This window comes from Pan paniscus, chromosome 1, assembly GCF_029289425.2.
Source record: "Pan paniscus chromosome 1, NHGRI_mPanPan1-v2.0_pri, whole genome shotgun sequence".
Classification (NCBI taxonomy): Eukaryota; Metazoa; Chordata; class Mammalia; order Primates; family Hominidae; genus Pan; species Pan paniscus.
The window spans coordinates 99,506,079-99,520,093 of NC_073249.2; the positions used below are offsets into that span (position 1 = coordinate 99,506,079).

Genomic DNA, 14,015 nt, shown 5'->3' on the forward strand with positions numbered 1-14,015 from the left:
ATTAGCATATTAGGTAGTAATATAGTGTGATGATTGAGACTCTGGAGTCAGAGAAACCTGAGTTTGAATCTTAACTCTGCCACTTAATGCCTTTGTTATCTTGGATAAGGAACTTAGTCTCTAAACCTCCTAAGTGTCTAGAAGGGGGAAGAAAACAGTACCTACCTTATAGGTCTAGTGTTAACCACTTAAATAATGCATGCAAACCTAACAGAACCTACACAAAATATTATACTTAATTTTTCTTTTCTTTTTTTGAGATGGAGTCTCGCTCTGTCACCCAGGCTGCAGTGCAGTGGTGCGATCTTGGCTCACTGCAAGCTCTGCCTCCCGGGTTCATGCCATTCTCCTGCCTCAGCCTCCCGAGTAGCTGGGACTATAGGCGCCCACCACCACGCCCGGCTAATTTTTTGTATTTTTAGTAGAGATGGGGTTTCACCCTGTTAGCCAGGATGGTCTCGATCTCCTGACCTTGTGATCTGCCCACCTCGGCCTCTCAAAGTGCTGGGATTACAGGTGTGAGCCACCACACCCAGCCTATACTTAATTTTTTTTAAAAAAGCATGATATTAGTACTTGAACTACTAGTTTGGGAAACAAGAGACGATGGTGCAAAGACCTGCTCCCTAGTCTCTATAAACCCCTTCTATCCTAAAGAAGTTCAGAATGATAAGCTTTGAGGGTATGGCCAAACAACTCCTCTTACATTTTGCAAAACAGACCTGTTCTTAAACTGCTTCAAGATATTTTTAAACATTTGTCTTTAACATTTTTTCTTGAATAGGTGATATATTCAAAATTCAAAAATTACGGAAGGGTCAGGCATGGTGGCTCACGCCTGTAATCCCAGCACTTTGAGGGGCTGAGGTGGGCGAATCACTTGAGGTCAGGAGCTGAAGACCAGCCTGGCTAACATGGTGAAACACCGTCTCTAGTAAAAATACAAAAATTAGCCGGGTGTGGTGGTGGGCGCCTGTAATGCCAGCTACTCAGGAGGCTGAGGCAGGAGAAGCGCTTGAATCCAGAAGGTGGAGGTTACAGTGAGCCAAGATCATGCCACTGCACTCCAGCCTGGACAACAGGGGGAGACTCCATCTCTAAATAAGTAACGAAAGAAAGAAAATAAAAAAATTAAAAATTACAGGGCTGGGCATGGTGGCTCACGCCTGTAATCCCAATACTTTGGGAGGCTGAGGCGGGTGGATCACGAGGTCAGGAGATCGAGACCATCCTGGCTAACAGGGTGAAACCCCATCTCTACTAAAAATACAAAAATTAGCTGGACATGGTGATGCACGTTCTGTAATCCCAGCTACTCAGGAGGCTGAGGCAGGAGAACTGCTGGAACCCAGGAGGCGGACGTTGCAGTGAGCTGAGATCACGGCATTGCACTCCAGCCTAGGCAACAGTGCAAGAGCGAGACTCCGTCTCAAAAAATAAAATAAAATAAAATGAAAAATTACAGGCTGGGCCTGGCGGCTTACGTCTGTAATCCCAGCACTTTGGGAGGCCGAGCCGGGCGGATCACGAGGTCAGGAGTTCGAGACCAGCCTGACCAACATGGTGAAACCCCGTCTCTACTAAACATACAAAAAAATTAGCTAGGCGTGGTGGCGCGTGCCTGTAATCCCAGCTACTCAAGGGACTGAGGCAGAAGAATAGCTTGAACCCGGGAGGCGGAGGTTGCAGTGAGCCGAGATAGCGCCATTACACTCCAGTCTGGGCGACAGAGTGAGACTCCGTCTCAAAAAAAAAAAGAAAGAAACATAACAAAAGGATATGTTGTGAATACGTCCATCCCCATTCTCCATAAAAAACATCATTGGGCCTGGCACGGTGGCTCATGCCTGTAATCCCAGCACTTTGGGAGGCCGAGGCGGGTGGATCACGAGGTCAGGAGATCAAGACCATCCTGGCTAACATGGTGAAACCCCATCTCTACTAAAAATACAAAAAATTAGTCGGGCATGGTGGTACGTACCTGTAGTCCCAGCTACTCAGGAGGCTGAGGCAGGAGAATGGCGTGAACCCGGGAGGCAGAGGTTGCAGTGAGCCGAGAACGCGCCACTGTACTCCAGCCTAAGTGACAGAGCAAGACTCCATCCCCCACCCCCAAAAAAAGAAAATAATTGACTGGGCGTGGTAGCTCACACCTGTAAGTCCAGCACTTTGGGAGGCTGAGGCAGGAGGATCATTTCAGCCCAGGAGTTCAAGACCAGCCTGGGCAACGTGGTGGAACTCAATCTTTAAAAAAAATACAAAAATCAGCCAGGCATGGTGACCTGTAGTCCCAGCTACTTGGGAAGCCAAGGTGGGAGGATCACTCAAGCCCGGGAGGCAGAGGTTGCAGTAAGCCAAGATCTCGCCACTGAACTCCAGCCTGGACAAAAAAGTGAGACCTTGCCTGAAAAACAAAAACAGGCTAGGTACAGTGGCTCACGCCTATAATCCCAGCAATTTGGGAGGCCAAGGTAGGCAGATCACTTGAGGTCAGGAGTTCCAGACCAGCCTGGTCAACATGGTGAAACCCTGTCTCTACTAAAAATACAAAAATTAGCCGTGCATGGTGGCACATGCCTATAATCCCAGCTACTTAGGAGGCTGAGGCAGGAGAATCACTTGAACCTGGGAGGCGGAGGCTGCAGTGAACCGAGATCGCACCACTGCGCTCCAGCCTGAGTGACAGAGAGAACATTTCACACACACACACACAAAAAATCCATTTCTTTCCTTCTGTAAATATCACATATATGCAAATCCACCCACCCATATTTCTGTATATGTTCTATTACCCTCCTCAAATATTAAATGGTAAAAGAAACACTTATGTGGTATTATTTAACAATGCCAGTTGAAAAAACACAAATACTTCCTGTTAAAAAAAATACAAAGTCAACTTAAAATTATTTATCAGTGGATTATATCTTCTTTGCATTATGTTTGGAGAGTCTCCTCTGTCATTAGGATGAGTTCTGATCATTTCATTTAATTTTCTCAATGACTCAACGACATAGGTAATTAGGCAAATAATGTACATAACACACTTTGCTTGCCACAGTAAATGGCAATTTCAATACCCTTACCTAGAATACTCCTGGTCAAATCAAAGAATGCTAAAACATAAAGCAGGAAATAAAATTTTCCCAAATGCTGGCCTGGCATGGTGGCTCACACCTGTAATCCCAGCCATTTGGATGGCTGAGGTGGCAGATCACTTGAGGCCAGGAGTTCCAGAGCAGCCTGGCCAACATGGCAAAATACCGTCTGTACTAAAAATACAAAAATTAGCCAGGCGTAGTGGTGTTCGCATGTAGTCCCAGCTACTTCGGAGGCTTAGGCAGGAGAATCGCTTGAACCTGGGAGGTGGAGGTTGCCGTGAGCTGAGATCACGCCACTACACTCCAGCATGGGCAACAGAGTGAAACTCTATCTCAAAAAAAAAAAAAAAAAAAGTTTCCCCAAATGCTAAACACTAATTCAAATCAAGATCACAATAAGGCGAGGCACGCTGGCTCACGCCTGTAATCCCAACACTCTGGGAGGCGAAGGTGGGCAGATGACCTGAGGTCAGAAGTTGAAGACCAGCCTGCCCAACATGGTGAAACCCTGTCTCTACTAAAAGAAATACAAAAAATTAGCTGGGCGCAGTGGCTCGCTCCTGTAATTCTAGCACTGTGAGAGGCCAAGGTGAGTGCATCACCTGACATCAGGAGTTCAAGACCAGCCTGGCCAACATGGTGAAACCCCATCTCTACTAAAAATACAAAAATTAGCCAGGCTTGGTGGTGGGTGCCTGTAATCCCAGCTACTCAGTAGGCTGAGACAGGAGATTTGCTTGAACCCGGGAGGCGGAGGCTGCAGTGAGCTGAGATCGCGCCACTGTATTCCAGCCTGGGCGACAAGAGCAAAACTCCACCTCAAAATAAAATTAAAAAAAAAAATTCCACAATAAATACAGACCCATGCACCTTTTGCTTCTTCAACTCACAAAACCACTTTGCTTCCAGTCCCTAATCACTAACCTGGAGCTTAGTCAGCATGCCAGGGCTCTCTGACGGAGGCCCAGGGATCACCTCTGGCTCTTCTTCCACCTCCTCAAAACGGGGTATTCGTCGCTTCTTTACTCCTGATGATTCTTTAGAGATCTCAGAGTCATCACCAAACACCTCCTAAGGGAACCCAAGATGAAAGAAAAGCTGTATCCCTCCCCGTGGGGAGAAGGGAAGAATTATCCTAGCCCCCACCAGCATTTTCTGGCTATTCCCAGGGGAATATGACACAACCTTGCAAATAGCCACCTGCCAGAAGCAGGGTCTACTAGACTCTCCACCAAGTGGACCATCTCACCCAACTTCAACATTCTCCTAATCCAGTCAAACAAATTTCATTCCCATGTTCTTATAAATGTTCCCATCTCAAGATCTTTGCAAATGCTACTGCCCACATTTATAATGATTTCTCTCAACTTTTCCACAACCCCTGTTGCAAATCCTGCCTAAAACTCACCTCCTCCAAGAAGCTTTCCTCATTATAACCTTATCCCACTCTGATTAAACTTTTGTTTCACATTCTCTTAGCATGTAAGAGCTTGGTTCATATTAGGTTAAATTACACTGTTGATATTCTGTTTGCCAAGTGTTAAGTATTTCAATGTTAGTATAGTTTTCCCAACTAAGTCTAAGCTCTTCCAGGACAGGGGCTTTCTCTTTCTTCTTCAGTAATCCCCATTAACACTTTGTTTTCATCAAACAATGGAAACTCAAATATGATGACTAATTTGCAAGGTGAATTTAACAGGACCAAGAGTGGCCAACTGGAAGGGACAATGGGAAAAAGCAAATGTACACACCGGTGGTAGGCTTTGGGTGACATCCCCTCTTCACTAGGAGGGCTCGTGTTTTGCAAGGACATATCCTCGGCCAGGGGCGAGCGCTTCCTGGAACTCCTACAGTTCAAGAAAAAGGACTCTCCCATAATATATTGTGTGGGGTGGGGACCTGAATGGACCAAAAATGGGACCCGTATCCCAAGGCTATCTAGACACCTCCTTCAAGAAGCCATTTTTATTAATCCCACCCAATGTAGTCACTTCATTCACAGCATGCCCTCAGCACTCATACAGAAGTATGCCCTACTGGCCAGGCGCAGTGGCTCATGCCTGTAATTCCAGCACTTTGGGAGGCCGAGGCGAGCAGATCTTGAGGTCAGGAGTTCGAGACCAACCTGATCAACATGATGAAACCCCGTCTCTACTAAAAATACAAAAATTAGCCAGGCATGGTGGCATGTGCCTGTAATCCCAGCTACTCAGGAGGCTGAGGCAGGAGAATCACTTGAACCTGGGAGGTGGAGGTTGCAGTGAGTCAAGATTGAGCTACTGTACTCCAGCCTGGGTGACAGAGTGAGACTCACCCTTGGAAAAAAAAAAAGGAAAAAAAAAAAGAAGTATGCCCTATCGTGACATAATCTTCACTGTACAGATCTGTGTATACTGTGGATCAATCATTCCACCTTAAATATAACAAAATTCAACATAGGTCTGAAATTCTATAACCAACCCTAAAATTTACATGAAACTGCTACTTAGATTTTATAATACGTGAATATATATTTTGTGATACCCCTGCCTCTTCTAAATTGCAACTCCTGGGCTCAAGAGATCCTCTTGCCTCAGCTTCCCAAGTAGCTAGGATTACAGGCACATGCCACACTGCCTGACAAATTACAAATTGTTTTAAGGCAAGGACTATCTCTCCTTCTCTGACCACCCTACAATGCTCCAAACACAAAGGGCACAAATCTCTCTGTTTTTTTATTTTAGTTCCATAGCCTGGCCAGGGGACCAAGCAGACATTACTTATTCACTCTTTTCCCTCAGGAAAAGTAATGGGATAGCCAAGGTATCAGAAGAACTTTGGAAGGTTTGATAGCAGTCACAGAACTTTTTTTTTTTTTCCTAAAGAGAGATACTGGGAAATGAGTAGAAAAATAGGCTACTTGATACTGCTAATACTGAAAGAGGCCAGGATCAGTCGGCAACTACAGAATAAAAAGTGTAGTAGTTAAGGGGGTACTGACAACTCCTCCAAGTGTTTCACTCATGGCAGCAGAGGACCAGCAATATGCCATAGAGCAAATGGTAAGCTCTCAAGAATATAATAAATAATAGTTATTTTTTGGTATTCTATCTACAAGTGCATTGCAGAGAAACCTCTACAAAGAGGCAACAATGAGGTGTACAGCTCAGGTACCAGTGGAGTCACATTCTAAAACAACTTATTAGGCCTCAAATAAATCAAAGATAAAATCTTAGAGCAATCAGTTTATAAGTAACAGTAAGAAGGAAAAAAAGGAAATATGGAGAAACATGAGAATCAAAACTCCTGTTATCCAAAAAAAGACAAAGCTGCCAATTATTTCTTTGGATATTTCAACCCATGAACTTAGAGGTAGTTCAGATGGTGATGACACTAATTCATCTCTCCTACTCTAATGTCTAAGTACCTCTCTTGAACATTTGCTGCTCTAAATAGAGGATATCAACGTGTGAACTGGTAAGCTCAGCAACTCTGTTACCATTCAAAACAGTCCTGAGCTCATTAGACAGTAAATTGTAACCTACCTTTAGCTCTCGTTTTCTGCTCCTGTCACTGCTAGACTTGGAATGCCTAGAGCTTCGGCCTTCCTCCACAGCCTCAAACAGTTTGTCCACAAATCGGAGAGTAGAATCGTCAAGAAAAGGTTTCAGATGATCTGACAGGAAGAAAGGCGGTGGTAGGGTTGGAAAGGTAAGAGTACATAGTCTAATACTAGGCCTATAACAGGTACCAACACTGGAATTTTATTCCCAGGAGTGAAACAAATTTTAAGTTTTTTGTAGGATTCCCATCTCTCTTACACTAAATGACCTTGCCCTGTGAGGTGAAAATAGTTATAATTTTTTGGAGTGGGAAGTGGTGCAGTCAGAGCAACCTGTTTACCTTGAACATCAAGTTTAAGATGAATAACCACCCTCACCTTTCCCAAATAGCAAGTTGTAGAAGACTACCATTAACAAAATCTACCTCCTTCAAGCTTTTTCATGTATTTCATGAAGATTTTTGTATGTTGAGATGTTCAGTCTGAATCTGAATATGCCTATCTGACTTAAGCATACTTCCTAAGTAAATCTAACTTAGGTGACTCAGTATGGTAGCCAAACGAAGATTTAAAATCTATCACAAATAACATAAAAAATAAGCAATTAAGAGAAAAAGCAAATTATTATTTAGCCTATTTTCACTATAATACAGGTGAAAATAAAATATGGCCTGCCGTTTTTTTAGATGTTCCCAACAGAGAGAATTTTGAGGAAGTTCAAAGCAGTGTTTGGGGTCACCCTATATGTTAAGACAAAAGATGCAGAAAGGTACATACCGGCTGCCTTCTTCTTGTCCATGCCCTTCCCCACACAGTTCAATGCTGCTGTGACCACCGTAGGCTCTGAGAAACCCAGGACCCTCTTCACTGTCTTCTCTATCCATGGTTTCAGCTCATCCAGCTCCCTCTTTGACAGTGCCATTTTTCAGGAAAAAAGAGAACAATAGCTCAAACAGGACTCAATACTACACCTAAAAAAAAAAAAAAAAAGAGAGAGAGACAAGTTAGAGAATAAGAAAAGACTAAAGTGGGCTGGGTGCAGTGGCTCACGCCTGTAATCCCAGCACTTTGGGAGGCCAAGGTGGATGGACTGCCTGGGGTCAAGAGTTCGAGACCAGTCTGGCCAACATGGTGAAACCCTGCCTCTACTAAAAATACAAAAAAATTAGCTGGGCGTGGTGGCATGTGCCTGTAATCCCAGCTACTTGGGAGGCTGAGGCAGGGGAATAACCAGGGAGGTAGAGCTTGCAACAAGTCAAAATCGCACCACTGCACTCCAGCCTGGGCGACAAAGCAAGACTCTCTCTCAAAAAAAAAAAAAAGACTAAAGTGATCCAGGGAAATGGTTAGTACATCAGGAATGCATTCCCCAGCCCTATTCTCAATCCCTAGACAAGTTTTTCCAACTCATTTGGAGGCAAATATTTTCCCCAAGAACCATATCTCAAAGCAGAAAGAGATCCCACTTGATTTTTAATTCTAACTCTTAAGTTGATCAATGAAATCTGCGGAATAAACAAACTCTGTGAATAAGCTAAGTCTGAGAAATTAGTTCTAGCTTCTTTCTTGATCCTGTCATATCAACAAGGACTTGCAAACCTAGTAACACTAAAACAGAACTAAAAAAGCCCATCCAGAGGCCAGCTTCTCCATTCTTCCTACTTCCAGGCAGGCATTCCCTAACCCAACCCTGACTTATGTAGGATTCCCTTCTTTTAAGGTATGCAAGTAAAAGAGGGTTTATCCAGGTCAGTCATCCTAGATATTAAATTAAATCTCATGATCTTTAAGAATGTTCTGGCCGGGCGCGGTGGCTCACGCCTGTAATCCCAGCACTTTGGGAGGCTGAGGCGGGTGGATCACGAGGTCAGGAGTTCAAGATCAGCCTGGCCAAGATGGTGAAACCCCATCTCTACTAAAAACTACAAAAAAAATTAGCTGGGCATGGTGGCAGGCGCCTGTAATCCCAGCTACTCGGGAGGCTGAGACAAAGAGAATCGCTTGAACCCAGGCAGCAGAGGTTGCAGTGAGCCGAGATCGCGCCACTGCACTCCAGCCTGGGCAACAGAGTAAGACTCCGTCTCAAAAAAAAAAAAAAAAAAAAGAATGTTCTGTCACATTTCTCTGTGGTCATATTCATCCCAGTGGGAATTCTGCATACAGGTAATTATCATGTTCAATCTACAGGGTCTCCATCAGCTGACTTGATGATCCTTCAGCTCAGAAAAGAATACCCTCATTTTTCTTTTGAGACAGAGTCTCACTCCGTCGCCCAGGCTGGAGTGCAGTGGCGTAATCTTGGTTCACTGCAACCTCCATCTCCTGGGTTCACTTGATTCTCCTGCCTCAGCCTCCCAAGTAGCTGGGACTACAGGCATGCACCACCACGCCTGGCCAATTTCGTAGTTTTAATAAAGACACGGTTTCACCATATCCGCCAGGTAACGCCTTACCTCAAGTGATCTGGCCACCTTGGCCTCCGAAAGTTCTGGGATTACAGGCGTGACCCACTGCACCCGTCTCTACTAAAAATACAAAAATTAGCCAGGTGAGGTGGTGGGCACCTGTAATCCCAGCTACTTATGAGGCAGAGGCAGGAAAATCACTTGAACCCAGGAGGCGGAGGTTGCGGTGAGCCAAAATCATGTGCACTCCAGCCTGGGCGACAGAGTGAAACTGTGGCTCCAAAAAAAAAAAAAAAAAAGCCAGGTGCGGTGGCTCACGCCTGTAATCCCAGCACTTTGGGAGGCCAAGGCAGGTGGATTATCTGACATCAGGAGTTCGAGACCAGCCTGGCCAACATGGTGAAACCCCATCCCTATTAAAAATACAAATATTAGCTGGGCGTGGTGACCTGCACCTGTAATCCCAGCTACTCTGGAGGCTGAGACAGGAGAATCCCTTGAACATGGAAGGTGGAGGTTGCAGTGAGCCGAGATCGCACCACTGCACTCCAGCCTGGGCGACAGAGCAAGACTCCGTCCCGGGGGGGAAAAAAAAAAAAGGTATCTAAATGGGAGTCAATAAATTGACTGACCTCAATTTCCAAGCTCAGCTATTCCCAGCAGTGCCACTTATCAAAGATCTGGGAATCATCTTTCAAGATGTTTTAAGACATCTTTTCTCCAAAAAATCCAGTCTGATTAACTTCTACATTCTTGGTAAGTTTAGCCTCTATACTAGAGTCTATAAGACTTGCTGCCAAATAGACTTACTTTTGATATATCCAAAGGAAGCTAGTAGATTGAAGTGATGAAACTAAGACTGAAAGATTTTCTGCCTCAGTGACAAGTTATGTGAGTAATTCTATGGTGGTTCTATTACCCCACAATGAGTAGACATACAGCGTACCAATTTCTACATATTACACATGTATTGCACAAAAGCGGCATATCCAGATGCCATAGAAAGTGAAAACAAGAGTTCACACAGAAACAGTTGGCACACTGAGCCCCACCATTTACAAGCCCTTGGGCAAGTTAAGTAATTCTTTGGAGCCACAGTTTACCATCTTACAAAATGAGGACTGCCATATTTACATCTTAATTCATTCAATAAATATTTATTGAGTAACTACTAAGTGTCAAGCAATGTACTAGGTGCGGTGGATACATAAAACAGTGAGCAAAACTAACAAGAGTCCTCACCTTAACGGGTCTTATATTCCACTAGAATTGAATGATAGGCTAGAAAGTATAAGCAATTTGAAAGCCCAAAGCAATAAATGAGGTGCCACTGTTACCTCCATAAGATGACGTGCAAACTAAACAGCCAATGGACAAAAAAGTTTCAAACGGTAATTAGCCTTGTCACTAATCAAATGCTCAACAATAACTGCGAGGTGCGGGGGTAGTGGGGGTGCGGAAGGAAAGCGAGGTACAATGATCTCTCCTCTCAATGAGCAGGCAGCAGAATCCAAATCCAGTCTTCTGAAGGAATTCCTTACTCCGTGCTCTTGTTTGCTACAACCTGAGTTTCCCTCTGCAGCCCCCCACCTCCCCCGCTAATCTTCATTTTTACTCTCTCCGTCACTCCAACCAGTCTCTTACTCTACCTTGTTCTACCTAAACTCCTCACCCCAGAGCTGGTCTCCCAACCCGGTCTCCTTCCCGCCCCCGCCCTTTTCCTCTCAACAATCTCATTCCAACCTCTTCTCCCACCAAACCAGGTACTCCTTTCACACTCCTTCCCGCTGAACCCTCCCGCTTCGGTCCTCCCCTTGGACTGAGTCCCCGGCCACAGTGGCGCGGACTGGAATTACCCTCTGTGGGCCCGGGGCCACTACTCACCTCACAAACTTCAGCCCCTGAGACGGAGCCCGAACGTTACACCGGAACCGGAAACCTTCTGACCGCCCTACGGCCTGCCGTCGCTACCGCCACCGCCGCCGCCACGCCGCTGTCTCCCAACACGTGACCAAGGAGGGCCGGGCCGCCAATTCGCGCAGCCGTATTTGCCACTTTCTTGGAGGCTGAACGCATGCGTCGCAGAACCGAAAAGTTTCCCTGAGCAAGTTCCTTGCTTTCTATTTCCCAGGCTAAACCTATTAGCTAGATTTCTGCCAAGGTTTTTTTTTTAGCTTTTTTTTTGAGACGGAGTCTCGCTCTGTCGCCCAGGTTGGAGTGCAGTGACGCGATCTCGGCTCACTGCGAGCTCCGCCTCCCGGGTTCACGCCATTCTCCTGCCTCAGCCTCCCGAGTAGCTGGGACTACAGGCGCCCGCCACCACGCCCGGCTGATTTTTTGTATTTTTAGTAGAACCGGGGTTTCACCGTGTTAGCCAGGATGGTCTCGATCTCCTGGCCTCGTGATCCGCCCGCCTCAGCCTTCCAAAGTGGTGGGATTACAGGCGTGAGCCACCGCGCCCGGCCGATTTCTGCCAAGTTAATGTCTTTAACTTCCTGAAGCGGAAATTGGGCTACTTGCTGTTTTCCTCATATGGAGAATAAGTGCGCAAAAGTAAACTTAGGCTAGAATGAAGAGCGAGGCTTCTGCGTTTGTGTTCAAACACAGCCTTTCTGGTAGAAAGTAAACCCTTTCTCCCTAATTTAACAGTGGTGTCAGGCCGGGCGCCGTGGCTCACGCCTGTAATCCCAGCACTTTGGGCTCAATAAATGACAAGTGAGACTTACCAGTATTGTTTTCTCCATTCTATCAATAGGTCTATATATTAACTTTTCTCCAAAATGAGGCTCTAACCTACTGACCCTTTATTTTTTATTTTTATTTTTTATTTTTTGAGACGGAGTCTCGCTCTGTCGTCAGGCTGGAGTGCATTCGGCTCACTGAAACTTCCGCCTCCCGAGTAGATGGGACTACAGGCGCGCGACCACCACGTCCAGCTAACTTTTGTGTTTTTAGTAGAGACGGGGTTTCACCATGTTGGCCAGGATGGTCTCCATCTCTTGACCGCGTGATCCGCCCACCTCGGCCTCCCAAAGTGCTGGGATTACAGGGTTGAAACACCGCGCCCGGCCCCTACTGACTCTTTAAATCGATGATTCATAACAACATGTGTGTGGACAAAGATAGTTTGGAAAAAGATTGTCCAGTATTATGACACAATTTCTTATATGAGAAATGGAAAAAATTCCATTATTTTTATATTATAAACTATCCAAACTAAAGTTCCAAAATGTCTTCTTGGTGGTAGGCTGACTAGAAGATGCAGTTGTTCTTCAGGGAGGTTATTCACATTCCCCAGATAGTAGGAGATTTTTGTATCTAAAGATAACAATGTACATACCAAGCCCCACCTTCCCTGATGGGGCAGCACGACATAACAGGATAAAGCCTGGCTCTGAAGGAACAAGTTGGGGTAGTTTGAACCTACTGCTCAACTTATTCACAAATCAGTTTCCCCACCTACAGCTTCTAACACCAATGTCTCACAAAATATTCACTCAAAAACTCTGTTGAATGGGTTAATGAGTTTCAACATTGCAGGGTTGTTGTAAATTTATTTTGTTTTGGTGCTTCTAACAGTCTGCGTTCAATTCCCTATGGAGAAATGTGTTTCTAGAAACTGGTTTTAGGCCAGGTGTGGTGGCTTACGCCTGTAATCCCAACACTTTGGGAGGTCGAGGCGGGTGGATCACTTGAGGTCAGGAGTTTGAGACCAGTCTGCCCGACATGGTGAAACCCCATCCCTACTAAAAAAAAGATGCAAAAATTAGCTGGGTGTGGTGGTGGGCACCTGTAATCCCAGCTACTCAGGAGGCCGAGGCAGGAGAATTGCTTGAACCCGGGAGGTGGAGGTTGCAGTGAGCCAAGATCGCGCCACTGCACTGCAGCCTGGGCGACAGAGGGAGACTCCATCTCGACAAAACAAAACTGATTTTATTTCCAATTTTTAGAATTGGATACATTTAAACTGTAGCTTTCCGGTTACTAGCTGTGTTTCCTTCAGCTAATTTTTTCTGAGATTGTTTCCTCAATTATAGAATAAGAATCTCTACTTCAAAAAGGTATCGTGAGGATTAAATGTAATGTGTAAGACACAGTGTGGTACTGGCGTAAGAACAGGCAGGTAAACCAACAAAAGAGAATAGAGGGTCGGGCGCGGTGCCTTAGGCCTGTAATCCCAGCACTTTGGGAGGCCGAGGTGGGCAGATCACGAGGCCAAGAGATCGAGACCATGCTAGCCAACATGGTGAAACCCCGTCTCTACTAAAAATACAAAAATCAGCCGGGCGTGATGGCACGCGCCTGTAGTCCCAGCTACTCCGGAGGCTGAGGCAGGAGAATCACTTGAACCCGGGAGGTGGAGGTTGCAGCCAGCCGAGATTGCACCACTGCGTTCCAGCCTGGTGTCAGAACGAGACTCTGTCTCAAAAAAAAAAAAAAAAAAAAAAAAGAGAATAGAGAGCCCAGAATAAACACTCACATATATGGTCAGCTGATTTTTTTTTCTTTTTTCTTTTTTGAGCTGGAGTTTCGCTCTCATTGGCCAGGCTGGAGTACAATGGCGCGATCTCGGCTCACCGCAACCTCCGCCTCCCAGGTTCAAGCAATTCTCCTGCCTCAGCCTCTGGAGTAGCTGGGATTACAGGCAAGCGCCACCACGCCAGGCTAATTTTGTATTTTTTCATCTTCTTTTTTTTGAGACGAGTCTCGCTCTGTTGCCCAGGCTGGAGTGCAGTGGCACAGTCTCAGCTCACTGAAACCTCTGCCTCCTGGGTTCAAGCAATTCTTCTGCCTCAGCCTCCTGAGTAGCTGGGACTACAGGTGTGTGCCACCACGCCCGGCTAATTTTTTGTGGTTTTAGTAGAGACGGGGTTTCACCGTGTTAGCCAGGATGGTCTGGATCTCCTGACCTCGTGATCTGCCCGCCTCGGCCTCCCAAAGCGCTGGGATTACAGGCGTGAGCCACTGCAC

At 45.7% G+C, this 14,015-nt stretch overlaps 1 protein-coding gene across 2 annotated transcripts in view; it reads right to left on the bottom strand.

Moving 5' to 3' along the window:
• Positions 1–11,355, bottom strand: part of PRPF3 (pre-mRNA processing factor 3) — a 32,073-nt gene extending 20,718 nt beyond the window's left edge. The window contains exons 1-4 of one of the 2 annotated variants that reach the window (XM_003817312.8): positions 10,929–11,355; positions 7,417–7,610; positions 6,623–6,753; positions 4,023–4,169 (exon numbers count right to left, since the gene is read on the bottom strand). In XM_003817312.8, the coding sequence (XP_003817360.2) occupies positions 4,023–4,169; positions 6,623–6,753; positions 7,417–7,561 (423 nt within the window). In that variant the 5' untranslated portion in view covers positions 7,562–7,610; positions 10,929–11,355. Of the gene's footprint in view, positions 1–4,022; positions 4,170–4,849; positions 4,946–6,622; positions 6,755–7,416; positions 7,611–10,928 lie in introns of those variants that run through there. The other variant, XM_055101838.3, reaches the window with a different exon arrangement.
• Positions 11,356–14,015: the final 2,660 nt, after the last annotated feature.